At 42.2% G+C, this 27,481-nt stretch overlaps 2 protein-coding genes across 2 annotated transcripts; both read right to left on the bottom strand.

Moving 5' to 3' along the window:
- On the bottom strand, positions 1-7,759 carry LOC145401363 (mannan endo-1,4-beta-mannosidase-like). The gene is made up of 9 exons (XM_080273687.1): positions 7,694-7,759; positions 6,843-7,002; positions 4,883-5,124; positions 4,348-4,425; positions 3,869-3,957; positions 2,894-2,973; positions 1,930-2,087; positions 1,339-1,458; positions 1-126 (listed from the first exon to the last, which is right to left on the bottom strand). The coding sequence occupies exons 1-9, from the start codon at positions 7,757-7,759 to the stop codon at positions 1-3; spliced, it is 1,119 nt and encodes a 372-aa protein (XP_080129813.1).
- Positions 7,760-19,240: 11,481 nt separating this feature from the next.
- LOC145401362 (mannan endo-1,4-beta-mannosidase-like) lies at positions 19,241-26,992 on the bottom strand. The gene is made up of 9 exons (XM_080273686.1): positions 26,927-26,992; positions 26,076-26,235; positions 24,105-24,346; positions 23,572-23,649; positions 23,093-23,181; positions 22,119-22,198; positions 21,155-21,312; positions 20,552-20,671; positions 19,241-19,366 (listed from the first exon to the last, which is right to left on the bottom strand). The coding sequence occupies exons 1-9, from the start codon at positions 26,990-26,992 to the stop codon at positions 19,241-19,243; spliced, it is 1,119 nt and encodes a 372-aa protein (XP_080129812.1).
- Positions 26,993-27,481: the final 489 nt, after the last annotated feature.

Raw genomic sequence — 27,481 nt, 5'->3', positions numbered from 1 at the left:
TTAGTCCACAACGATGTCCACGACGCCATTGTCAGTGCGTCCCGCCAGCTGGCCCAGGGCGTCCCTTTGGGCATCGCGGGAGTCGCTACACTCGCCAGAGGCCGAGTAGTGCCAACTCCATCCTCCCTGCACACACAAACATGTACACACTTAGTACTATACACAACACTCTTGGCTGTTTCACCTGTACACTATACCTCCAGCTATTTCACCCATCTACCACATTTACGGCCATTGTATTACCAACTACAACCACAAACTTGTTATTGGCCACACACAACATACATGATTTTCACTACAACCATGATTTTGAAACGTGAACACCTTCTTTATGCATTGACACAAATAATGTGAAATGATAGTCTCAGATTTATTTTCCATGAAAATGCTAGGTATTTGAATTAGTGGTATTGATAAACCTAAAATCCATTTATTACTACTCTCGTCACATTTACTGTATTGTCTATCAGCTTCAAAGATAATACAACAGTATTAACAACAGGGTTTTGTCAAAAGGTGATTAAGCCATATATATATATATATATATATATATATATATATATATATATATATATATATATATATATATATATATATATATATATATATACGACAATAACTTTTTTTTTTTTACTGCAGTTGTTTCTTTAATTTAGGAAACAAAACTACTTTTCGAACTGGAGGGGTTAGTTAAAGTCTTCATCAATTTTGTGCAATACAAGAGATTTTCCCTAAGTTGGATAAAATAGTCACGATATTGCAAGAAGAGGAAGAAAAGGAATAGGAGGAAGAGGAAGAGGAAGAAGAGGAGGAGGAAGATGAAGAAGAGGAGGAGGAAGATGAAGAAGAAGAGGAGGAGGAAGAAGAGGAGAGGAGGAAGAGGAAGAGGAAGAAGAAGACACTAAGACATGCATCTCCAAAATGAAGGGAATGACAAGGAGGGGAGTACTGAACAAAGCCTGGTACTGACACTGTAGCCGTGGGTGTAGGTGTACTGAACAAAGCCTGGTACTGACACTGTAGCCGTGGGTGTAGATGTACTGAACAAAGCCTGGTACTGACACTGTAGCCGTGGGTGTAGGTGTACTGAACAAAGCCTGGTACTGACACTGTAGCCGTGGGTGTAGGTGTACTGAACAAAGCCTGGTACTGACACTGTAGCCGTGGGTGTAGATGTACTAAACAAACCCTGGTACTGCTACTGTATTAATGGGTGTAGGTGTAATCAACAAAGCCTAGTATTAACTCTGTAGCCGTGGGTGTAGGTGTACTGAACAAAGCCTGGTACTAACACTGTTTTAATGGGTGTAGGTGTACTCAACAAAGCCTGGTACTCACACTGTAGCCGTGGGTGTAGCCGTACTCGTACAGGTCTCGCAGCGAGGTACCTGCGGCACACACAGACGCGTACTCTCCGATCACAATGGGTTTGTCAAGGCCGTAGTCAGAGGCGCTGACCTGCGGGATCAGGTCAGCTTAGGTTAGGGGTCATGTCTGGTGACCTTAGCAAGCATCCAACACCTCGACCTTAGTGACTTATATGCTTCAGGAACACATTCTCTTTTGTGCTTGTTATGTTTTCAATGTGGACAGTTTGGATTTCTTATGTATCATAAAAGAGAATATCAAAATGTTATATGCTGATATAAACTGGCAGGGAAATGATGATGGAAAGCCTCCTCACTCATCAAGAACACAACTCCTGGCAATGGAGGAGGGGAAACTATGGTTATGACAGACTTGTGCACAGCAATCATGAGTGACACTAGACAGATATCTATTCGCCACTCTCTCTCTCTCTCTCTCTCTCTCTCTCTCTCTCTCTCTGTAAATTTGGAAGTCATCCTCTTGGTGGTCCCAGCTTGATAACTGGGTGGGTCAGTTGGTGTAACCCAAGCAAAGGCAGCCAGCCGCCGCTTGTCAACTCACGGTGAAGGGAGCGTCGGGGCTCCAGCTGCCGCCCCAGTCGTAGGTGTGCATCTGGTAGAAGTCGAGATGAGCGTTGCTTCCCCCCGCGGCCTGGTTGAGGCAGGCGTCAGTGTAGTGGTTGTGGGAGTTGGAGAAGGCGTCGTTCTGGGAAAACTGACCTGATCCATACAAACACAAACCATTACCATAAATAACAAAGAGTTGGATACATGGTCTTCCCATCACTTTAACATCATCCATTACTATAATTAAATAAGTGCCTGATTAATGGCAATTTCAAGACACCAGCAGCAATCAATACTGTTATCAAGTGCTGCATACATGGTCATTTCACCAGCCGAACACCGACAATTCGTAATAATCAACAGGATTATTCTACCACATCCAACGTCAGCCATTTATATAAAGGATCAGGTGCTGGATACGTAGTCGTCCCATACAATCTGTGGCTAAAGGATGGTGTACCAGCCATATTGATATATACAGTTCTTCTTGTGATAACTGCTGCAGCCTACTAGCAGTGGGGGCCGGCCCAATAATGCATTAGTGTCTGAGTCACTCGTTGTAGCAAGGAGAGGACTGGGCTAGGCTGGAGCCTCCAGGACGGCTCCAACTATTATTCCTGTGTCTAACTGGATGCTAGCTGATGTTTACCAGACATAAGAAGTATTTTCACGAGGAGTGAAGTTGGAAAATTTTATATATACCTTAAGATTCTTTATGAATACGAAGTCAGATTTATAAAATAACCTCTCTAGGTTCATGTTAGGTTCTTACTCTTCCATTTTAGGCCAAGAACCCTGAAGGGTTGGGCAATAAATTGCTTGGCTGTTTTACTTAGTAGTGTACATAATTCCAAAAATATAATGTGTCACTATTCCCCACTGTTGTAGCCGGGAAATACTACTCGGCGGTTACGATGTTACTTAAGGTTAAAAGTACAGACTGTGTTGGTGTGACTGACCCCAGGAGCCGATGGTGATGAGAGCCTCTGAGTCGATGGCACGTACCGCCTGATTCTGCCGCCCGATGAACCTCAGGAATCTGCCACAGAAACTCGCCATAGTCAATGATTAGATTGACACTGATGATGTTTGTGGCTACCAATACAATGAGATGAAATGATCTAACCACTTATTTGTTCAGTTATTGCAAATATTTCGTGGTCTCTGATTCGGTATAAGTAAGCCAATTTGCCACATTAATTTATATTGACAAACCCGAGCCATTGGGTAAAATTTTAATCTCGGAAAACAATTAGGAACCAAACATTGTTCGCACCCAAACACACTACTGACTATAATGAGGCAGAGTTTCATCATCATTGCATCCCGTGACGAGTTCCTAAAGTCCTTGAATGGTTCAGTGAATACGATCATATATATATTTCTTGTAACCAAGGGTAACCTGATCACTGTTAACACTCGTAAACAGCCCTTGTAATCCGGAAAGGTTGATGAACTGGAGTCTATCACTGACTGGTGGCGAAGTGAGCTTAATGTTAGCAGTCACAAGTTGATAGGTTTATGATTTCTTCTTCTGGATATCAATTTATCTATCTATTCCTCTGTTCATCTGCCAACCTACCTACCGATACAGTGTGTGTATATGTGTGTTTGCCTACAAGTAATATTTCCAACATATATCACTGCATTCCTGTCACTGTCGTACCATAATAATTCCTGGAGTGTTTGCCACTACAGCAGTCCCAGTCAGGGCAATAACAAAAAATTATTGTTCACGGCAACTCTTGTGTGATGGTGGGTCTGATCTCATAACGTCCTCATAGGTATTTACAAGAAACTGCCAATTCCCTGACCCTAGTGACGTGGCCTGACCAAAGTAACCTGACCTGACTCCAGTGATGTGACCTGACCCCCGTAATGTGATCTGACCCCAGTGATGTGACCTGACCCCTTTAATGTGAGCCGATACTGACCTCTCCATGGGGACAGAGAGACCAGTCCAGCCAGCGCCGGCCTGACCGATGATGCTGGTGTCATAGCAGTAGTCACTGTTGCTCTCCACCTGCAGGAGGTTATCAAGGTTATAGCCAGTCCAGTCATAAAGGGCATAACCAGTCACATGGAACACTTACTACGGTATTCTTTAACAGCAAACAAATATGGAATTGCTTATTACTTAGGGTTAAAAGTACGAACTACTGTTGTTCTCGCCATGTGGGAGGTATCTGTGACTGTAACGCATCTCCCTCAATAATTTATTTTGCAAATGACTCCTTTTTGTCCTTTTGTGTGCTATCGTGGCAAAGCAGGTCTGTATTAGATATACATATTTAATATAAAAGTGAATATTTAGATGTAATATGTATTGAAATTCACTAATAACTCGGTGCTACTAAGTATATGACCCATAGATATACCCCACGTGACGTCACCTGGATGCTGGCTCACTTACCAGGACTGATCCCTCAGGCTCGTTCACCGCCTCAAAAGCTCCAAAGGCCGGGTGTCCCTTAATGGTGTTTATCAGGCTCTGAGGAAACACAGAGACATGTAAAAAAGCAGAAACAAAAAACAATTATACTTTGGCAATAATCACAGTAGAAATGTTTATATATTGGTTGTAACCATACTACCAATAAAAGAGATCTAAGAATGCACACACAAACATACACACTAGAACAAAAATCTTCCCTTTTTAATGATCACTGGTTCTCATTGTGAAGAGAGGGGAAGTGAAACTTTCTATTAGCGATGGACAATATGACACTGGAGTAGCTGGCATGTATACGTTCTTCCATTGAATAACTGAGTGATCCACAACACTTCCATGACGGCACATTTGATGGTGTTGTTGTTGGAAAGTGAAAGGATGACCTATATTTAAATGAAGTGTTCTCTGTTTATATTTAAGCGAAGTGTTGTCTCTATATTGAAGTGAAGTGCTGTCTGTCTATATTTAAGTGTTGTCTACTAAAGAGAGTACTCACGTTAAGGCAGTTGTTGATGTAGGAGTCCAGTTTGGAGTCGTCGTAAATCAAGTCGATTGCCGGCTGGTTGGTGAGGTAGGCCCCGTTCCACATGGTCAGAGTCACCAGGACGTCGTTGGCTTGTGCAGTGTCCAGGAGTTGCTTGACGTCGTTCTCAAACTGACCTGAGTTGTCACAGGAGGTCACGTAGCCGTCACCGTCGAACGCCGGCGTGCTGTAGCCCTCCACGTGCACCCATATACCTGACGTGTACATAACATGCTGTAGTCCTGCACGTGCACCCACACACCTCACGTGCACATAATATGCTGTAGACCTACGCATGCACCCACGCACCTGACGCGGACACAGACTTCTAACAAACTCATGAACCAAGTCCACACACCTGAAGAGCTCAGTAAGTAGCTATTTGAAGATAAGGCAAACAATCTGATTAGAGAAGAAAGAAGAGTAATTAAAATAAGGATGAGGAGGCAGATGGCCACATTAGCGAGGACGGATGGACCAGTGGATAGAGATGAATAAATATACAATAGAGGCAGACCAAAAACAAACCTTTCCGTACAATACAACCATATTTCACACTTACAGCATGCACATCACATCCCTCCCGGACTCGTTGTATCAAAGAGTATCATCCTTTGCCAGATAAATATATCAAGCCTCTCTCAGCCTAGGATCATAATGAACAATGGAAAGGGAGAAACAGAAGAGGTGATACGCGAACCTACCTCCCCGTACCCACACACGAAGGAGATTAATAAGTTAGGAAGTTTTAAAAGAAGACAGGATGGACAATGGGTGAGATTAGAAAGGCTATTGAGTAACCCACAGATGGATTGAATCAAATGGATTGGCATAATGACATTGTAGTCAGGGAAGAGAAGACTCATGGATTAAAAATAAAAAAATTAAGGATAAAGGAATATGGAGCAGAAGAATCTATCTATCTATCTATTGCCAGACGCATCAATCCCGTTTGGGGTGGCCACAAACAAATCGCCTCCAAGTCGCCCTGTCCCCCACCATTTCACTCCCCTGCTCCCAACTCACACCCCCCTCTCTCATGTACCTCTCCACCCCATCCCTCCATCTCATCCTCGGCCTCCCCCTCCCTCTTGCCCCCTCCACCTCACTTACATACACTCTCTTCGTCAGTCTTTCACCCTCCATCCTCTCCACATGGCTAAACCACCTCAGTATATTCCTCATAACGCTTCCTATCACATCCACATCCACACCACAACGCTCCTTTATATCCTCATCCGTCAGCCTGTCTCTCCATGTGACTCCCCACAGGCTCCTCTTAAATAACTCATTTCCACTGCTCTCACTCTTGACTTGTGTCCTTCCAACAATGTCCAAGCTTCACTTCCATACGTTAGAGTTGGTATCACAATACTGTCATGTAGTAACTTTTTCACTTCCATGCTCACTTCCCTGTTTCTTATCACTGCTTTCAAAGAACCAGCAACCTTTCTTCCCTGCTGTGCCCTTTCAAGCACTTCACCCTCCAAACCTCCATCCTTACTCATCACACTACCCAAGTACTTAAACGTACTCACATTTTCCAATTCCTCACCATCCAACCTCGCTGTACATTCACTGACTTCACCTCTCTCAAAGACTATCACTTTACTCTTCCCTACATTCACCTTTAGATTCCGTTTCTTACACACTCTCCCAAACTCAGAAGAAGCGATGAGAAATATGATTGATGGAGAGAACTCACTGAGAGAAGAAGAGGGGAGACAGATTGGGAAAGGAAAATAAAATTCATCAGAAGAGGAATCACAAACTGAAGAGGAAGGTGAAAAGGCGAGGGAAAAGATGATTAGTGGAAAGAAAGCACATTAGCAGAAGATAAAATTGACGTGTGGACAGAAGGGGAATAGGCACACCAGACAAGCGACAAAGAAGACTAGACACACCCATGTAAACAAAGGAAAATAAGACTCACGGATGGAGTTTCCGCCCGAGCTGGCGATTTCGGAGACCCATGAGTCAAGTGTACCGTCGTAGCCGCCGTTGCCGAAGTCGTAGCCATAGTTGTTCCAGGCGATGTTGCAGCCGTTCAGGAACACCTTCTCGCCCTTGTATGTCAGGTCCGTCCCAGACACCTGCCGCAATATTTACATTTATTTAGCTTGACTTCATACAAGTAATTTGCGTGCAGTACGTGCATTCCTAAAACTTCTCTATTAACTTACCATCATCGTTACGTACACACATATTTATTTACTCAAATTCTTCTTTTTTTATTAGTGTTAGTTTTATGCTAAGTAGCATGCCCCTCCACACATAACTGTTTTGCCATTTCAGGAAGTGAAAAGTCTCTCGTGTTACTTTTTTTCCTACTGCAAAACGACTATATTAAGTAATGAAGTGATTTATCTTAATCTAAAGGTGAATGATCCTTCAGTTTTATTTTGCAAAATGTCAACTTTCAGCCTTTTCGCTCCTACTCTCGTATAAATTACACATTGCGTTTCTAACGCTCAGCACACCTCTTGGATGCAGAAGATATTGTCTGACACCGACACATGTCACCACCTGGGAATTTATACCAATTCTTCCTCACTGAATAGGTGTTACTGGTGCCTCATTTAGGACTGGCCAGTTGGAATTAGTGGTGTTGTGCTTATGACAATTTCGGTGTGTCTTGTACAGGACGTGTTAAGAATTTTTTGACGCAATTCAAATCCCCATGCTGGGATCGATGTGATATACAAGCAACTTCATTCCTAATAACCACATGTTACTGGTAAACATGAAGTGGTATGGATTATTTTACGAAAGTAAAATGCTTACCGAGAGCCTGGCAGCGGAGGCGGATCCAAGGAGAGCCAAGAGTGCTAGACACAGTGCTGTTGCCATGGCTGCGGCTGCTGCTGTTGCTGCTGGTCTGAGCTACTCTCTTCTTTTATACCCTGAGTGTCACCTCCTCCCCCACCCCCTCTGCCACCTCTCATCACTCTCACACTTGCTATTGCTAAGCGTGTTTATCTGGTGGGAGAATGCAAATGACCAGACAGCTGACTGTCTAGCCGTGTTCATTTTTGTGCTGTTTTTATGAGTTCTAGTGATTTGGTGAGTGTGCGTGCCTGCGCGCGTGCGCGTGCGTGCATGTATATGTGTGTGTGTGTGTGTGTGTGTGTGTGTGTGTGTGTGTGTGTGTGTGTGTGTGTTTCAAGCTCATGTAACATCAAAGCATCACCTCAACACGTCATGCGATTTTTTGTCATTCAGTAATTAATTACGACTGTTTTTATTGGTTGAAGAGAGGAAGAAAAAAAAAAAACAGATTACTGGCTACAGGTTCCTATAATAATCTTTTGTAATATCACTATGCAAGCGTCTCTATACCCCGTTCACTCTAACCTGGCTAAAACTGCACAGTCCCTCGAATCCTGAGCTGAAACAATAGACTAACACGAGGCTAGTCACGAATAAGTGCTGTGGAAAGGATGTGGAGTCGCAGCATTGTCTTTCTCTGCTACTTAGGTACCATGAAACAACCTGCAAAAGGACAGGAATTTGAGCCAAGTTAAAATAAAAGAGGCATAGTGCTAATTCTGCTTTATTTATGTTCTTGTTTTGTAAATTCTTTGTGTAATGTATACAGGAAATCATCAATAAACCGATTATCATTACTTTATTATTATTATTATTATTATTATTATTATTATTATTATTATTACTACTACTACTACTACTACTACTACTACTACTACTACTACTACTACTATTCTTATTATTATTATTATTATTATTATTATTATTATTATTACTACTACTACTACTACTACTACTACTATTCTTATTCTTATTATTATTATTATTATTATTACTACTACTACTACTACTACTACTACTATTCTTATTATTATTATTATTATTATTATTATTATTATTATTATCATTATTATTATTATTATTATTACTACTACTACTACTACTACTACTACTACTACTATTATTATTATTATTATTATTATTATTATTATTACTATTACTGCAACTATTACCACCATCCAATCATCTTCAGATCGTGTAGCTCAGTATTCCATTTAGTATCAAGATCATCATCGCCTCTATAAACTCTTTTTCCCTTGACAAGATTATAAAGACATGAACGGAAGCAACCAGCCAACTCATAATGGAATCTGGTCCTTCAAGTTCATCTATTTAATTATATGTTGATAGTATTAAATTGTGTCATTCTACATTCATCTTAATTCTTCTGGCATCTATATCCAATTTATTATTATTATTTTTTTTCAATTAATGATCCTTATCTTCCTTGCCTGTCTCGATGCTGCATGAATTTCCATCTGTTTTTCCGTAAGTAGGAAGAAACAGAGACTCTTTATTCAGTGCTAGAATTGTGGCTGATGGCAAATAATGAAAAAAAGTTGTTGATATATACACGTATTTGCATGACAATGAAATGATACCCATATAACGTTTTGAAATATGTTTGTACTCGGGAGACCTCAGCATGACACACACACATACACACACACACACACACACACACACACACACACACACACACACACACACACACACACACACACACACACACACACACACACACACACACACACACAAGGAATTTATGATCACCATTAAGGTGGAAAAAAAAACGACCTATGACTTCCAGGGTTTTAAAGCAATGTGCCCTGACATGTCGAAGTGAGGGTATCTTGAATGTGGTTCTCTTTGTCCAATTTTATTCAGGAAGAACAGCTTTTCTGCAGACTTCCAGCGTTGGGTTCCTTCATCGTCGCATGGAAATTGTTTTGTTTGGGTTCGTTTTGGTCAGGCGATGGATGCGTGGGTCGTGGGAGCCAAGTCATCAGAGTGGGAAGGCGGCCGGGTGACGTGGGTTTGGGTTGACACTACGGATGCACGTGAATCATTATTTTTACTGTGATTTCTGTGCATCATTGTTGTGCATGTGGACTGTTGCTTTCTCACTTATTTCCTCATTGTGATAGAAACTCCCGCCAGTAATTGCCGTACCATTATCATTTTTACAAGGAAATGAGACACATAAACAGTCACGTACTTCTCAGGCTGAAATTCTCTAAACCAGGAATTCCCAGTCTTTTTCATTTTGCATGCCACTCAGTTTTTCCATCAACAGCAGCGTCCATGGTTGCTGTCACATGAGGAAAGGTGTACACGGGGCAGTTTTAGTCATCATTTCACTATGCCTTTTCTGCTCTAAACTTGGCCTAGAATTTCGTAGCTCAGTTGCTGAAAGAGACAATGCTACCGCTCTACATAATTTCCCTGTCATTTCTTTGTGACTGCCATCATAATCTGATGTCAGTTTTTTCTTACAGGTCAGGATTCAAGATGGAGAGATGGTAATTTTAGGCCAAGTTTAAGTAAAAAGAGTATAGTAACCAACAGCAGGATGATGACACAAGTTCTAGCATTTCCTTCCGCTCTCATTCTGCAGACAGGGACTTGGACAGGTAAATTAACAGTATAAAAGTGCCAGATAAATACGGAACTACATGGGTCTTGGCTGAAGTGATGCATCTCATGTGTGAAAATGCCAAGGGAGCTGACGTGTGGCATCGTACTGAGCCGCGCTTGAGTGCAGCATCCTGTTGTTGACCTTCCTTACGGTGTGAGTGGCCAGGGCGCTCCTAGAGATGATCCAGCTGAGAGAGAGAGAGAGAGAGAGAGAGAGAGAGAGAATCCCGTTAGTCTGTATATAAATGTACGGTACAGCTTTCCATACATACGGGAAAACTCACTTCTGAAATGCAGTAGAAAAAGAAACATTAGGATCTTTGGCAAATGCAATATTAAGTAATTGTTAATCTATTTTTGTGTACTTATACTACTGTCACGAAGGCATACTTATTCCGTCTCCCTGTATGCCATTTCCTACATCCAAACAAGAGTATGTAGGGATGGTACCGAAGCGCTCGTACACCTTAACAAATATAATCCTTCCTAACCCCCCCAAAAAGGAAGTATTTAATATTCTTTAAGTATCTCGCCTTAATCCTCATGTCCTCCTATACCTAAAATTCTTCTAAATTACCAAAACATCTCCTAAAGTACCCTAAACATATAAAGTACCCCAGACATCCCCTAAAGTGCCTAAAAAGTTTCCCAAAGGACTCAAAATATCTCCTAAAGCACCCAAAACATCTAAAGTACCCCAAACATCTCCTAAAGTATCTAAAACATCTAAAGTTCCTAAAACATCTCCAAAAGTACCTAATACATCTCCTAAAGTACCCCAAACATCTCCTAAACGACTCAAAAGTCTCCTAAAGTACGCAAGACATCTCCTAAAGTACTCAGAACACCTAAAGTACCCAAAATCTCACCTAAAACATCTCCTAAAGCACCTAAAACATCTCCTATACCTAAAGCATCTCCTAAAGTACCTGAAACAACTCCTAAAGTACCCCAGACATCTCCTGAAGTACTCCAAACATCTAAAGTACCTAAAACATCTCCCGAAGGATTCAAAACATCTCTTAAAGTACGGAAGTATCTCCTCAAGGACTCAAAACATCTCCTAAGGTACCTACACATCTCCTAAAGTACCCAAAACATCTCCTAAAGTATCGAAAACCTTTAAAGTACCCAAAACATCTCCTAAAGTATCTAAAACATCTGAAGTACCTGAAATGTCTCCTAGAATACCTAAAACATCTCTTAAAGTTTCCAAAACATCTAAAGCACCTAAAACATCTCCGATAGTACTGCAAACATTGGGGGAGGCGGTGGCTGAAACAGTAGAGAGGCGGCCTGTAGTACTAATTGACCCAGGATCGAATCCAGGCTGGGGCAGGGAACAATTTAAGGATCTGAATTTCCTAAATGCAGACTTTCCTGATCTTTCCTGATGACCTGCCGAAATGTCGTAAAATTACCCCCACTAATACCAGTACACCAGTCCTGTATGAGACAGCCCCAGCATGTATTCAGTATGGACGGTGGGTGTTAGCGCCGAAGTGGTGACATGTGGAGATGTAGGAGGACTACTGGGCCTTGGGATAGGTCACTGCCCCAGAGAAATAGGCCCTGAAGCCTTTGCCCAGAGTCGGACACGTAAAAAAAAAAAAAAGTACCCAAAACATATCCTAAAGTATCCAAAACATCTGAAGTACCTAAAACATGTCCTAAAGTACCTAAAACATCTCCTAAAGTACCCAAAACATCTCCTAAAACACCTAAAACATTTCTTGAAGTATCTAAACGATACGACTACGATATATTTACAACTACGATATATTATTTTTGTGTCTGTGCCAGCGTTTGCTGATAACACCATTCCCACCACGGTTAAGATCGGTGAGTAGAATATTTACTTCCTTTATATACAATACACTGTGACAGACACAGTGATAGACAAACATTCTGCACAGACACAGTGATAGACAAACATTCTGCACAGACACAGTGATAGACAAACATTCTGCACAGACACAGTGATAGACAAACATTCTGCACAGACACACAAAACGTGCTTTAGAATGACACCTTACGACCACTAAATATAATATATCGTAGTTGTAAATATAATCTATCGTAGTTGTAAATATAATATATCGTAGTCGTCGCCAAGCTACTGTAACAGTGTGTTGATTTGTGGAGATTTTACAAAGGAGAGAAAGTTCTTTGTACTTGTCGTAGATGGCAGGAGAAAGATAAAGATGCATCTGGGGTTTGTTTGCAGTTTATTTTCTTCAAATGGGAGTATCTCACAAGAGTAGTACTGAGGTGAGTTTTCTAGGGAGTATCTCATACGAGCAGTACTGAGGTGAGAGCAGATTTATACTGGCTAACCCCACTCGCTCCTTCCTTCCTCTCCTCTCCGTGTTTCTATTCTCTTCCAACCCCTCCTGCCCTGTCTCTCCCATTTCCCCTGTATATGACTGGTTGTGTCACATGTAGGGGGACGGGTGTGTGGAACCTTCCAGAGCCTGGGGAGTTTCCATTCGGTGTTACACTCTGTGTTTCTTTTCAATTCTTTTTCCTTTTTTTTTTTTTTTCATAGTTGCTGAGTGTGTACAAGGGTCTTATTTGTTCACTATAACATACAGTTCTTAATTGCGTGTGTCTTGGGGGTAAGGGTCGGGTCTCCACTCTTTCTTAAGGAGGTGGGAATGTCCTTCATCTTGTCAAATCACTTCACATTCCCCGTCTAACTTTCCCTTCTCTTCGCAGTGGCGTTGCATCTGTGTGTGTGTGTGTGTGTGTGTGTGTGTGTGTGTGTGTGTGTGTGTGTGTGTGTGTGTGTGTGTGTGTGTTTTAAACTCTCTAGTACACACTCAATCTCGTCTTCCAATCTTTTATGTCTAGAAAATATTCAGCTCTGGTACAGTCTCTTCCACTTTACCTTACGTCCCTAACACCTTTTCCTGAGCGATTTATTTTGCTTGTTACACCTTAATGAATTCTGTTAACAAATAATCCCTCTTATATCGCCATTCTCTGCAAAAATAACGCACAAAAGAAAATTAACCAAGCATATCCAAAAATAAATCGCTAAAGAAAGGGTGCTAGGGAATACAGGGCTAGGCATCTCGGACTGAAATGATCATGAAACCTAAATTTTATTCTGCTGTTTTTCTTGGCGGGAGTTTCGTGTCTGGGGGGAATTTGGCCATTTCTCCTTTGCATAAACATTTAACATAGAGTATAATTATGTTTAAGTACAATTATATTTAGTACAATGATGTTTAGTACAATTTTAGTACAATTGTGCATTACAGTTTGTCATGAGAGATAAAGAGAAGACCGACAGGAGTGGCTGATGCATGTTGAGGGGTTGGTGAAGTGCAAGGTTAATGGCGACCTTGAATACCTGGTTTGTTTTGTTATTACTCATTGCGTTTGGCTGTATCAGATCTGGCCCACCTGAGACTGTGTGTGAAGTTCTCAGGGGTGAAAGTTAAAACACACACACACACACACACACACACACACACACACACACACACACTTAGTTTTTGTTGTCTAGATATCCATTTAGGTGCTGGCGCTACCTTTACGTGACTCCACACTGAATGACAAGCACCTCTTCCCATTGCTCTCTCTCTCTCTCTCTCTCTCTCTCTCTCTCTCTCTCTCTCTCTCTCTCTCTCTCTCTCTCTCTCTCTGTAGACCAGGGAAACATTAACCACGTTGCATGATAACCACATAACCAAACGGAACGAGATCATCAAGTCGCGATGTGGTCAATTAGAGTTAACATTCAAAGGGCGATTAAGGCTTTTTATTTTTTAAAAGATGATGAAAAGAGGGAGAGCCTAATTAAATTTTTTAAAATCCATACATCATACAGGTGTTCTTTGTCGCGCTCTCACAATGCCACCTTCATCATAAAATTCTCAGGTAAGCAGCCTAATCCAGAGTCTGTGTTCCTGTTATAGCAATAAGGTTTGGGTGATATGAAGATAATTCGGTATTCTTAACTTATAAAAGGCATATGATGATACTTTGCAATCTATCTATCCATCTATCTATGTATGTATCTATCTATCTGTCTATCTATATCAGTAGTTCTTTACCCCTGAGTCGCCCCAAATCGAGAGGATCGGCAAGGATCTGTAGCGACTGTCCCAACTTGCCTTTGCACATCATCAGTGACTGCGCCGAGGATCCGAGATGCCACGGTGTACTCAGAGTCAAATTAGGTTTTACTGAGGAGGAAGAGGTTGAGATGACAGAACCTTCTCTCCTTAGTTTCTGAACCCATAGATTTGATGACTACCTTATTGACCCTTGAACAAACACACACACACACACACACACACACACTCACACTGGCGACTTTACCACCTCTTGGATGGGCGCTTCTGTGTTTAATGTAAATAACTGTGAATGAAGCAGCAATAGTTATCAGTGCTTCCAAGGCAGCCACGACCCCTATGTCAAGGTAAGTCCTAAGAAAACCATTGGGCTATGTCTGAACACGGTGGTTGTGGTGTTTTGTGTGTGTGTGTGTGTGTGTGTGTGTGTGTGTGTGTGTGTGTGTGTGTGTGTAGTATACATATGTAAACTGGATGCATAACTCCCCCAAAAATATCTATACATATTTTCAAAGTAATCTGAACGTACAGAAATAACCAATCAGGAAATTATGTAGTAGTATCTGGTAATTATTGTACTTTCTTTTTTCTGGCTGTCATGATATTAAAATAAGTTTCAGGTAGGCAAGTTATATTACCGATAATTTAGTCTGTCATCACCTGTATTCACCTGGATATGTTACCTGTGAAATCAATCGGTGTGACGTCATAGGTCTGCTTATTTCCGAAAAGGTTAAGAAGCATTGATCTCAATAAATGAAACGTTTACATTAACTCTAGAATTTATGATTTTTATTCTTCAATATATCATACTGTACTTTTTTTGCATTTATATTCTTATCAAAAACATAAGGATATATTTACCTTCACCTGCGTGATATTTGCCACTTGAAAAAAAAAAAAATGACCCAGCAGTTTAAGATAAGGATAGTCAGAAAAACAATGCAGTGACGAGCAGCTAAACGATTAAGAGCTGAATTCAAGATGCTTTGGATCAATGCTAAATAGATAACAAGATATTTCTCAGGTGTTTTCATGTGGAAGTATTAAAAAAAATAATAATGCATGGAAAGGGACCTTTTACAACAATAAATATTTCAATTCTAATAAATGGTAAACTGGTTATATTTAAAGGGCAGAGCAGAAGGAATGTTCTATAGAGGGACTTCATGACGACACAGTGTGCTCTTCACTTTTTCTCTTCAGATGAGCTGCAGAGACTCCGGTCCGCCAGTTGCTTTTACTCCCAGCCGAAACATTGAAACCAACACACACACACACACACACACACACACACACACACACACACACACACACACATACTTGTAACTAAAATTAACGAAATAATCAAGTCCCACAATATCTCCTCCACTCACAAACAGATCTAACACTCAAACACCACAAGCAAGACAGAACATGCGATATGACAGGGAAGGGGTGACCTTATTACCCTCAAGCCAGTACACCGAGACATTCCAATTATCAACACAACAAACAATGTGTAACCAGTGACATTACCCCCTGAAAGTTAATAGTCAATAAAAAAAATACATAAAGCAACACGAAACATAGGTTAATTACGACCAACATATCTCCACCCAAATAATGCCCCTCACACTAAGGAACATCCCTAATAGTTTTAAGAGGGTAAAGTGGGGGTGAAATAAGGCAGGAGCTGACTGAAGAGTAAAACAGAAGATGAAAAAAGCGAGGGTCTGAAAGTTTCGGGGGCGGCCCTTAATGTGGTTGGCAGGAGGTTCTTGCCTCCCCGTTGCTTCTCGTTGTCTGGTGCTGCAAGTGGTGGGCGTAGGATACGAGGGTGGTTCCATTTGTGCGTTTTCTTGATGTTTTTGCTTCCTGATATTCTTAAAAGGGCAACTGTTGTAAATGGCAAGCCACTGTTCAATCTGATTCTTCTACGACTAGATCTTCTTTGGTTTTGCTGTAACTTGCACTCCGTCGAAGTACTGTAGCATGTTCTTAGACGAGGAGTGCCCTGATCTTCAACAGATGGGTATGAGTCCTTTACCTTGACTTTCTCGTCGTCTTTTTCATCGTCTACTTCAGTCGGGTCTTGCTGATCGTCAAGAGCATTTTTTCTCTTCTCGGACTGCTTCTTCCTCTGTCCCCACATTCTTGGTTGAGCTTCTGTTAAGTAGGACGTCGAGTTGCAGCCATTTCTTCTTCGGTGTTTGCCTTGATTCTTCAGATCTCTTCTTCTTCCTCCTCACTCTCTCGCTCTTCCCAGTCTTTTTGATCGCAGCTGGAGAGGTGACCGAGTCGGGAATGGTGATGGTAAGCAGGCCATTAGCTGCATAGATCTCCGGCAGTATGTTGGTCATAACCCGATCGTCACCCTTCGCGAATACTCCACACACATTTGGACCTAAGTGGTAGTGCCAGCAACTCGACAGGGAGCAGAGCACAGGAGGTACGACTTAGGATCCACTCACACCTGGTACGGCCCTGGTGGCGCCTATAAGCATAAGAGGCACCCCTAACAACGGCTCCGCCAGGTACAGCAACCTGTTGAGCAACTATACTCCATTTCACCAACTCTGGCACCATCAGTGATGTCCTCAACCCCTGTAGTGTTGATGTAAATCCCCTGCATTTAAGTCAACCTCTATTTATTACCTTGGAAACTAGATATGAAAAGGGAATACAAAAAGGTATATCCAGTACTGAGAACCTTTATCAATGCTATAGGTCTTGAGGACATCACTGCTGGTGCCAGAGCCGGTGAAAAGTAGTGTAGGCACTTATCTGCACTGCCAATGGTGAAATCGACTACTCTCTCACCGGGGGATGTCGTAGGTTGTCTTTGACAATGGTAGACAGGTGGCCGAAGATGTCTGTCCCATTGTCTCCTCCAGTAATAAACACATAGTCGTCTCTTCAGTTGTACCATGCTACGACATCCTTGGTCTTCATGGTGAAAGTAGGAGAATGATTATAATGTTGCCATGTTTGTGGTGACCTCAGTGCAATAACCCTTCAGAACTAAACACTTAGACACAGAACAACCGATGGTTCCTAATTTTAGAACAATTCAAACCTCCAAACATCCTGACCAACCGTGACTCCCTAACACTGCCTATACATAGACATAACTAGAAAGCACTCACGGAGCGCATACCTCCGCCGACTCTAATAGAATTTTTGATTTATGCCTACATCATGATCCTGATCCTCTTAAAACTCTAACCAGGCAAATAAGGCCTCACATAGGCATTCAAGTCTACAGTGTTAGTCTGCCCTATTATACATTCTCTTGGGAGTGCATACCTCCACCTGCGACAATAAAATTTATGGTTTATTCATGCATCCTGGTACGGATCCACATCAAAATGTAATAAGCTCTTTCTTAACTCACTAATCGTCTATCCACCACATGTCATTCAAATCTGATGATAGCCTTTTGAGATATACTGAAAACAAACAAGTACACATACTTACAGACACGGGTGAATACATAACCTACTTCAAATTCGCTGAGGGCGATAATAACGATGTCTGTTCCCTCGCTTTCGCCTTTATCTACCCTTACAATATCACTTGCAAAACAGTCCATTATTTCCCATCAGTCCACTTCCCCATTATCATTTCACAACCAGAGCAACAACAGTCAAAAACACAAAACCTCCACAAATTTCAAGAAAGATGCCTGAAAATAAATTCAAAGTATGTATGGGGGGAGGTGGTGGCCGGGTCAATAGGGAGGTCTGCTGTCTTAATGAACACAAACTCGGCTCCTGATTAGGGTAGGGATTTGAATTTTACAAGAAAAAGTTGTACTAATCCACCATAAGCCCCTCCTCCATGTCAAAACACCTCCGAAAATACCAATACACCAGGCCTGTGTGAGATTAAATGGAGCCTGATGATTTGATGGACCAAGCTGAATAAAACTGTCTTTAGGTTACATTCAAAAACATCATGGCGCGTAACAAGAGGTCATTGCACCCGTAGGTCTGAAGCTAGCTAGAAAAAAAAAAAATGCCACTGATCTGAAGCTGGTATACGTACACTGTGTCTCACTCTGCCCTCAGACCTGTGCCCCCGCGCCACCCTGGTGTATTATACAGAGAAGACATCAGAGGACGGTGACAGACGACCTGACTGCGAATAAGGCAGCAGTGATGCGTTACTAAAACCGTAGCATTTCCACATATACCGTGGATACAGTGCAGTGTATGAAGATAAAACTCTCTCTCTCTCTCTCTCTCTCTCTCTCTCTCTCTCTCTCTCTCTCTCTCTCTCTCTCTCTCTCTCTCTCTCTCTACAGTATACATAATATACTTGTATATACACTCGCCAGACTGACATTATGGAAATGTTTCGTATTTGATGCAAGTTATTACCAAAGGAAGGTAAAGTAAAATAAAATAATGTATTTTTGCTATTGAGTTTTATTGACTGATGTATAATCCAGAGAATATTCATACAGGGAGCGCATGTAAATTCTTCTCAGCCTTTTAAAATGTTCCAGACCAATGGTACATACAGAAAAAATTTGCTTGGTTGATTAATGTAGGTGAGTGAGTCAGTATGGTGTTGTAATGAAGCTAGTTGTAGCAGACAGAACCGACATCTCTTGTAGGCAATGAACATCAGGCTGTGTGTGTGTGTGTGTGTGTGTGTGTGTGTGTGTGTGTGTGTGTGTGTGTGTGTGTGTGTGTGTGTGTGTGTGTGTGTGTGTGTTACATCAGAAATTCTCAGGAATGGCCTGTTGTATATTGACCCGTGACATCAGAGGTCAGGTGGGTAGGCAGGTGAGTTAGTCCACAACGATGTCCACGACGCCATTGTCAGTGCGTCCCGCCAGCTGGCCCAGGGCGTCCCTTTGGGCATCGCGGGAGTCGCTACACTCGCCAGAGGCCGAGTAGTGCCAACTCCATCCTCCCTGCACACACAAACATGTACACACTTAGTACTATACACAACACTCTTGGCTGTTTCACCTGTACACTACACCTCTAGCTATTTCACCCATCTACCACATTTACGGCCATTGTATTACCAACTACAACCACAAACTTGTTATTGGCCACACACAACATACATGATTTTCACTACAACCATGATTTTGAAACGTGAACACCTTCTTTATGCATTGATACAAATAATGTGAAATGATAGTCTCAGATTTATTTTCCATGAAAATGCTAGGTATTTGAATTAGTGGTATTGATAAACCTAAAATCCATTTATTACTACTCTCGTCACATTTACTGTATTGTCTATCAGCTTCAAAGATAATACAACAGTATTAACAACAGGGTTTTGTCAAAAGGTGATTAAGCCATATATATATATATATATATATATATATATATATATATATATATATATATACATATACGACAATAACTTTTTTTTTTTACTGCAGTTGTTTCTTTAATTTAGGAAACAAAACTACTTTTCGAACTGGAGGGGTTAGTTAAAGTTTTCATCAATTTTGTGCAATACAAGAGATTTTCCCTAAGTTGGATAAAATAGTCACGATATTGCAAGAAGAGGAAGAAAAGGAATAGGAGGAAGAGGAAGAGGAAGAAGAGGAGGAGGAAGATGAAGAAGAGGAGGAGGAAGATGAAGAAGAAGAGGAGGAGGAAGAAGAGGAGAGGAGGAAGAGGAAGAGGAAGAAGAAGACACTAAGACATGCATCTCCAAAATGAAGGGAATGACAAGGAGGGGAGTACTGAACAAAGCCTGGTACTGACACTGTAGCCGTGGGTGTAGGTGTACTGAACAAAGCCTGGTACTGACACTGTAGCCGTGGGTGTAGATGTACTGAACAAAGCCTGGTACTGACACTGTAGCCGTGGGTGTAGGTGTACTGAACAAAGCCTGGTACTGACACTGTAGCCGTGGGTGTAGGTGTACTGAACAAAGCCTGGTACTGACACTGTAGCCGTGGGTGTAGATGTACTAAACAAAGCCTGGTACTGCTACTGTATTAATGGGTGTAGGCGTAATCAACAAAGCCTAGTATTAACTCTGTAGCCGTGGGTGTAGGTGTACTGAACAAAGCCTGGTACTAACACTGTTTTAATGGGTGTAGGTGTACTCAACAAAGCCTGGTACTCACACTGTAGCCGTGGGTGTAGCCGTACTCGTACAGGTCTCGCAGCGAGGTACCTGCGGCACACACAGACGCGTACTCTCCGATCACAATGGGTTTGTCAAGGCCGTAGTCAGAGGCGCTGACCTGCGGGATCAGGTCAGCTTAGGTTAGGGGTCATGTCTGGTGACCTTAGCAAGCATCCAACACCTCGACCTTAGTGACTTATATGCTTCAGGAACACATTCTCTTTTGTGCTTGTTATGTTTTCAATGTGGACAGTTTGGATTTCTTATGTATCATAAAAGAGAATATCAAAATGTTATATGCTGATATAAACTGGCAGGGAAATGATGATGGAAAGCCTCCTCACTCATCAAGAACACAACTCCTGGCAATGGAGGAGGGGAAACTATGGTTATGACAGACTTGTGCACAGCAATCATGAGTGACACTAGACAGATATCTATTCGCCACTCTCTCTCTCTCTCTCTCTCTCTCTCTCTCTCTCTCTCTCTCTCTCTCTCTGTAAATTTGGAAGTCATCCTCTTGGTGGTCCCAGCTTGATAACTGGGTGGGTCAGTTGGTGTAACCCAAGCAAAGGCAGCCAGCCGCCGCTTGTCAACTCACGGTGAAGGGAGCGTCGGGGCTCCAGCTGCCGCCCCAGTCGTAGGTGTGCATCTGGTAGAAGTCGAGATGAGCGTTGCTTCCCCCCGCGGCCTGGTTGAGGCAGGCGTCAGTGTAGTGGTTGTGGGAGTTGGAGAAGGCGTCGTTCTGGGAAAACTGACCTGATCCATACAAACACAAACCATTACCATAAATAACAAAGAGTTGGATACATGGTCTTCCCATCACTTTAACATCATCCATTACTATAATTAAATAAGTGCCTGATTAATGGCTATTTCAAGACACCAGCAGCAATCAGTACTGTTATCAAGTGCTGCATACATGGTCATTTCACCAGCCGAACACCGACAATTCGTAATAATCAACAGGATTATTCTACCACATCCAACGTCAGCCATTTATATAAAGGATCAGGTGCTGGATACGTAGTCGTCCCATACAATCTGTGGCTAAAGGATGGTGTACCAGCCATATTGATATATACAGTTCTTCTTGTGATAACTGCTGCAGCCTACTAGCAGTGGGGGCCGGCCCACTAATGCATTAGTGTCTGAGTCACTCGTTGTAGCAAGGAGAGGACTGGGCTAGGCTGGAGCCTCCAGGACGGCTCCAACTATTATTCCTGTGTCTAACTGGATGCTAGCTGATGTTTACCAGACATAAGAAGTATTTTCACGAGGAGTGAAGTTGGAAAATTTTATATATACCTTAAGATTCTTCATGAATACGAAGTCAGATTTATAAAATAACCTCTCTAGGTTCATGTTAGGTTCTTACTCTTCCATTTTAGGCCAAGAACCCTGAAGGGTTGGGCAATAAATTGCTTGGCTGTTTTACTTAGTAGTGTACATAATTCCAAAAATATAATGTGTCACTATTCCCCACTGTTGTAGCCGGGAAATACTACTCGGCGGTTACGATGTTACTTAAGGTTAAAAGTACAGACTGTGTTGGTGTGACTGACCCCAGGAGCCGATGGTGATGAGAGCCTCTGAGTCGATGGCACGTACCGCCTGATTCTGCCGCCCGATGAACCTCAGGAATCTGCCACAGAAACTCGCCATAGTCAATGATTAGATTGACACTGATGATGTTTGTGGCTACCAATACAATGAGATGAAATGATCTAACCACTTATTTGTTCAGTTATTGCAAATATTTCGTGGTCTCTGATTCGGTATAAGTAAGCCAATTTGCCACATTAATTAATATGACAAACTCGAGCCATTGGCTAAAATATTAATCTCGGAAAACAATTAGGAACCAAACATTGTTCGCACCCAAACACACTACTGACTATAATGAGGCAGAGTTTCATCATCATTGCATCCCGTGACGAGTTCCTAAAGTCCTTGAATGGTTCAGTGAATACGATCATATATATATTTCTTGTAACCAAGGGTAACCTGATCACTGTTAACACTCATAAACAGCCCTTGTAAACCGGAAAGGTTAATGAACTGGAGTCTATCACTGACTGGTGGCGAAGTGAGCTTAATGTTAGCAGTCACAAGTTGATAGGTTTATGATTTCTTCTTCTGGATATCAATTTATCTATCTATTCCTCTGTTCATCTGCCAACCTACCTACCGATACAGTGTGTGTATATGTGTGTTTGCCTACAAGTAATATTTCCAACATATATCACTGCATTCCTGTCACTGTCGTACCATAATAATTGCTGGAGTGTTTGCCACTACAGCAGTCCCAGTCAGGGCAATAACAAAAAATTATTGTTCACGGCAACTCTTGTGTGATGGTGGGTCTGATCTCATAACGTCCTCATAGGTATTTACAAGAAACTGCCAATTCCCTGACCCTAGTGACGTGGCCTGACCAAAGTAACCTGACCTGACTCCAGTGATGTGACCTGACCCCCGTAATGTGATCTGACCCCAGTGATGTGACCTGACCCCTTTAATGTGAGCCGATACTGACCTCTCCATGGGGACAGAGAGACCAGTCCAGCCAGCGCCGGCCTGACCGATGATGCTGGTGTCATAGCAGTAGTCACTGTTGCTCTCCACCTGCAGGAGGTTATCAAGGTTATAGCCAGTCCAGTCATAAAGGGCATAACCAGTCACATGGAACACTAACTACGGTATTCTTTAACAGTAAACAAATATGGAATTGCTTATTACTTAGCGTTAAAAGTACGAACTACCGTTGTTCTCGCCATGTGGGAGGTATCTGTGACTGTAACGCATCTCCCTCAATAATTTATTTTGCAAATGACTCCTTTTTGTCCTTTTGTGTGCTATCGTGGCAAAGCAGGTCTGTATTAGATATACATATTTAATATAAAAGTGAATATTTAGATGTAATATGTATTGAAATTCACTAATAACTCGGTGCTACTAAGTATATGACCCATAGATATACCCCACGTGACGTCACCTGGCTGCTGGCTCACTTACCAGGACTGATCCCTCAGGCTCGTTCACCGCCTCAAAAGCTCCAAAGGCCGGGTGTCCCTTAATGGTGTTTATCAGGCTCTGAGGAAACACAGAGACATGTAAAAAAAGCAGAAACAAAAAACAATTATACTTTGCCAATAATCACAGTAGAAATGTTTATATATTGGTTGTAACCATACTACCAATAAAAGAGATCTAAGAATGCACACACAAACATACACACTAGAACAAAAATCTTCCCTTTTTAATGATCACTGGTTCTCATTGTGAAGAGAGGGGAAGTGAAACTTTCTATTAGCGATGGACAATATGACACTGGAGTAGCTGGCATGTATACGTTCTTCCAGTGAATAACTGAGTGATCCACAACACTTCCATGACGGCACATTTGATGGTGTTGTTGGAAAGTGAAAGGGTGACCTATATTTAAATGAAGTGTTCTCTGTTTATATTTAAGCGAAGTGTTGTCTCTATATTGAAGTGAAGTGCTGTCTGTCTATATTTAAGTGTTGTCTACTAAAGAGAGTACTCACGTTAAGGCAGTTGTTGATGTAGGAGTCCAGTTTGGAGTCGTCGTAAATCAAGTCGATTGCCGGCTGGTTGGTGAGGTAGGCCCCGTTCCACATGGTCAGAGTCACCAGGACGTCGTTGGCTTGTGCAGTGTCCAGGAGTTGCTTGACGTCGTTCTCAAACTGACCTGAGTTGTCACAGGAGGTCACGTAGCCGTCACCGTCGAACGCCGGCGTGCTGTAGCCCTCCACGTGCACCCATATACCTGACGTGTACATAACATGCTGTAGTCCTGCACGTGCACCCACACACCTCACGTGCACATAATATGCTGTAGACCTACGCATGCACCCACGCACCTGACGCGGACACAGACTTCTAACAAACTCATGAACCAAGTCCACACACCTGAAGAGCTCAGTAAGTAGCTATTTGAAGATAAGGCAAACAATCTGATTAGAGAAGAAAGAAGAGTAATTAAAATAAGGAAGAGGAGGCAGATGACCACATTAGCGAGGACGGATGGACCAGTGGATAGAGACGAATAAATATACAATAGAGGGAGACCAAAAACAAACCTTTCCGTACTATACAACCATATTTCACACTTACAGCATGCACATCACATCCCTCCCGGACTCGTTGTATCAAAGAGTATCATCCTTTGCCAGATAAATATATCAAGCCTCTCTCAGCCTAGGATCATAATGAACAATGGAAAGGGAGAAACAGAAGAGGTGATAGGCGAACCTACCTCCCCGTACCCACACACGAAGGAGATTAATAAGTTAGGAAGTTTTAAAAGAAGACAGGATGGACAATGGGTGAGATTAGAAAGGCTATTGAGTAACCCACAGATGGATTGAATCAAATGGATTGGCATAATGACATTGTAGTCAGGGAAGAGAAGACTCATGGATTAAAAATAAAAAAATTAAGGATAAAGGAATATGGAGCAGAAGAATCTATCTATCTATCTATTGCCAAACGCATCAATCCCGTTTGGGGTGGCCACAAACAAATCGCCTCCAAGTCGCCCTGTCCCCCGCCATTTCACTCCCCTGCTCCCAACTCACACCCCCCTCTCTCATGTACCTCTCCACCCCATCCCTCCATCTCATCCTCGGCCTCCCCCTCCCTCTTGCCCCCTCCACCTCACTCACATACACTCTCTTCGTCAGTCTTTCACCCTCCATCCTCTCCACATGGCTAAACCACCTCAGTATATTCCTCATAACGCTTCCTATCACATCCACATCCACACCACAACGCTCCTTTATATCCTCATTCGTCAGCCTGTCTCTCCATGTGACTCCCCACAGGCTCCTCTTAAATAACTCATTTCCACTGCTCTCACTCTTGACTTGTGTCCTTCCAACAATGTCCAAGCTTCACTTCCATACGTTAGAGTTGGTATCACAATACTGTCATGTAGTAACTTTTTCACTTCCATGCTCACTTCCCTGTTTCTTATCACTGCTTTCAAAGAACCAGCAACCTTTCTTCCCTGCTGTGCCCTTTCAAGCACTTCACCCTCCAAACCTCCATCCTTACTCATCACACTACCCAAGTACTTAAGTACTTAAACGTACTCACATTTTCCAATTCCTCACCATCCAACCTCGCTGTACATTCACTGACTTCACCTCTCTCAAAGACTATCACTTTACTCTTCCCTACATTCACCTTTAGATTCCGTTTCTTACACACTCTCCCAAACTCAGAAGAAGCGATGAGAAATATGATTGATGGAGAGAACTCACTGACAGAAGAAGAGGGGAGACAGATTGGGAAAGGAAAATAAAATTCATCAGAAGAGGAATCACAAACTGAAGAGGAAGGTGAAAAGGCGAGGGAAAAGATGATTAGTGGAAAGAAAGCACATTAGCAGAAGATAAAATTGACGTGTGGACAGAAGGGGAATAGGCAGAAGACCAGACAAGCGACAAAGAAGACTAGACACACCCATGTAAACAAAGGAAAATAAGACTCACGGATGGAGTTTCCGCCCGAGCTGGCGATTTCGGAGACCCATGAGTCAAGTGTACCGTCGTAGCCGCCGTTGCCGAAGTCGTAGCCATAGTTGTTCCAGGCGATGTTGCAGCCGTTCAGGAACACCTTCTCGCCCTTGTATGTCAGGTCCGTCCCAGACACCTGCCGCAATATTTACATTTATTTAGCTTGACTTCATACAAGTAATTTGCGTGCAGTACGTGCATTCCTAAAACTTCTCGATTAACTTACCATCATCGTTACGTACACACATATTTATTTACTCAAATTCTTCTTTTTTTATTAGTGTTAGTTTTATGCTAAGTAGCATGCCCCTCCACACATAACTGTTTTGCCATTTCAGGAAGTGAAAAGTCTCGCGTGTTACTTTTTTTCCTACTGCAAAACGACTATATTAAGTAATGAAGTGATTTATCTTAATCTAAAGGTGAATGATCCTTCAGTTTTATTTTGCAAAATGTCAACTTTCAGCCTTTTCGCTCCTACTCTCGTATAAATTACACATTGCGTTTCTAACGCTGAGCACACCTCTTGGATGCAGAAGATATTGTCTGACACCGACACATGTCACCACTTCGGAATTTATACCAATTCTTCCTCACTGAATAGGTGTTACTGGTGCCTCATTTAGGACTGGCCAGTTGGAATTAGTGGTGTTGTGCTTATGACAATTTCGGTGTGTCTTGTACAGGACGTGTTAAGAATTTTTTGACGCAATTCAAATCCCCATGCTGGGATCGATGTGATATACAAGCAACTTCATTCCTAATAACCACATGTTACTGGTAAACATGAAGTGGTATGGATTATTTTACGAAAGTAAAATGCTTACCGAGAGCCTGGCAGCGGAGGCGGATCCAAGGAGAGCCAAGAGTGCTAGACACAGTGCTGTTGCCATGGTTGCGGCTGCTGCTGTTGCTGCTGGTCTGAGCTACTCTCTTCTTTTATACCCTGAGTGTCACCTCCTCCCCCACCCCCTCTGCCACCTCTCATCACTCTCACACTTGCTATTGCTAAGCGTGTTTATCTGGTGGGAGAATGCAAATGACCAGACAGCTGACTGTCTAGCCGTGTTCATTTTTGTGCTGTTTTTATGAGTTCTAGTGATTTGGTGAGTGTGCGTGCCTGCGCGCGTGCGCGTGCGTGCATGTATATGTGTGTGTGTGTGTGTGTGTGTGTGTGTGTGTGTGTGTGTGTGTGTGTTTCAAGCTCATGTAACATCAAAGCATCACCTCAACACGTCATGCGATTTTTTGTCATTCAGTAATTAATTACGACTGTTTTTATTGGTTGAAGAGAGGAAGAAAAAAAAAACAGATTACTGGCTACAGGTTCCTATAATAATCTTTTGTAATATCACTATGCAAGCGTCTCTATACCCCGTTCA

Source organism: Coenobita brevimanus, chromosome 55 (genome assembly GCF_032717465.1).
Source record: "Coenobita brevimanus isolate Jiangsu-jjx chromosome 55, ASM3271746v2, whole genome shotgun sequence".
NCBI classification, from domain to species: domain Eukaryota; kingdom Metazoa; phylum Arthropoda; class Malacostraca; order Decapoda; family Coenobitidae; genus Coenobita; species Coenobita brevimanus.
This window is presented reverse-complemented; position numbering and strand designations above follow the sequence as displayed.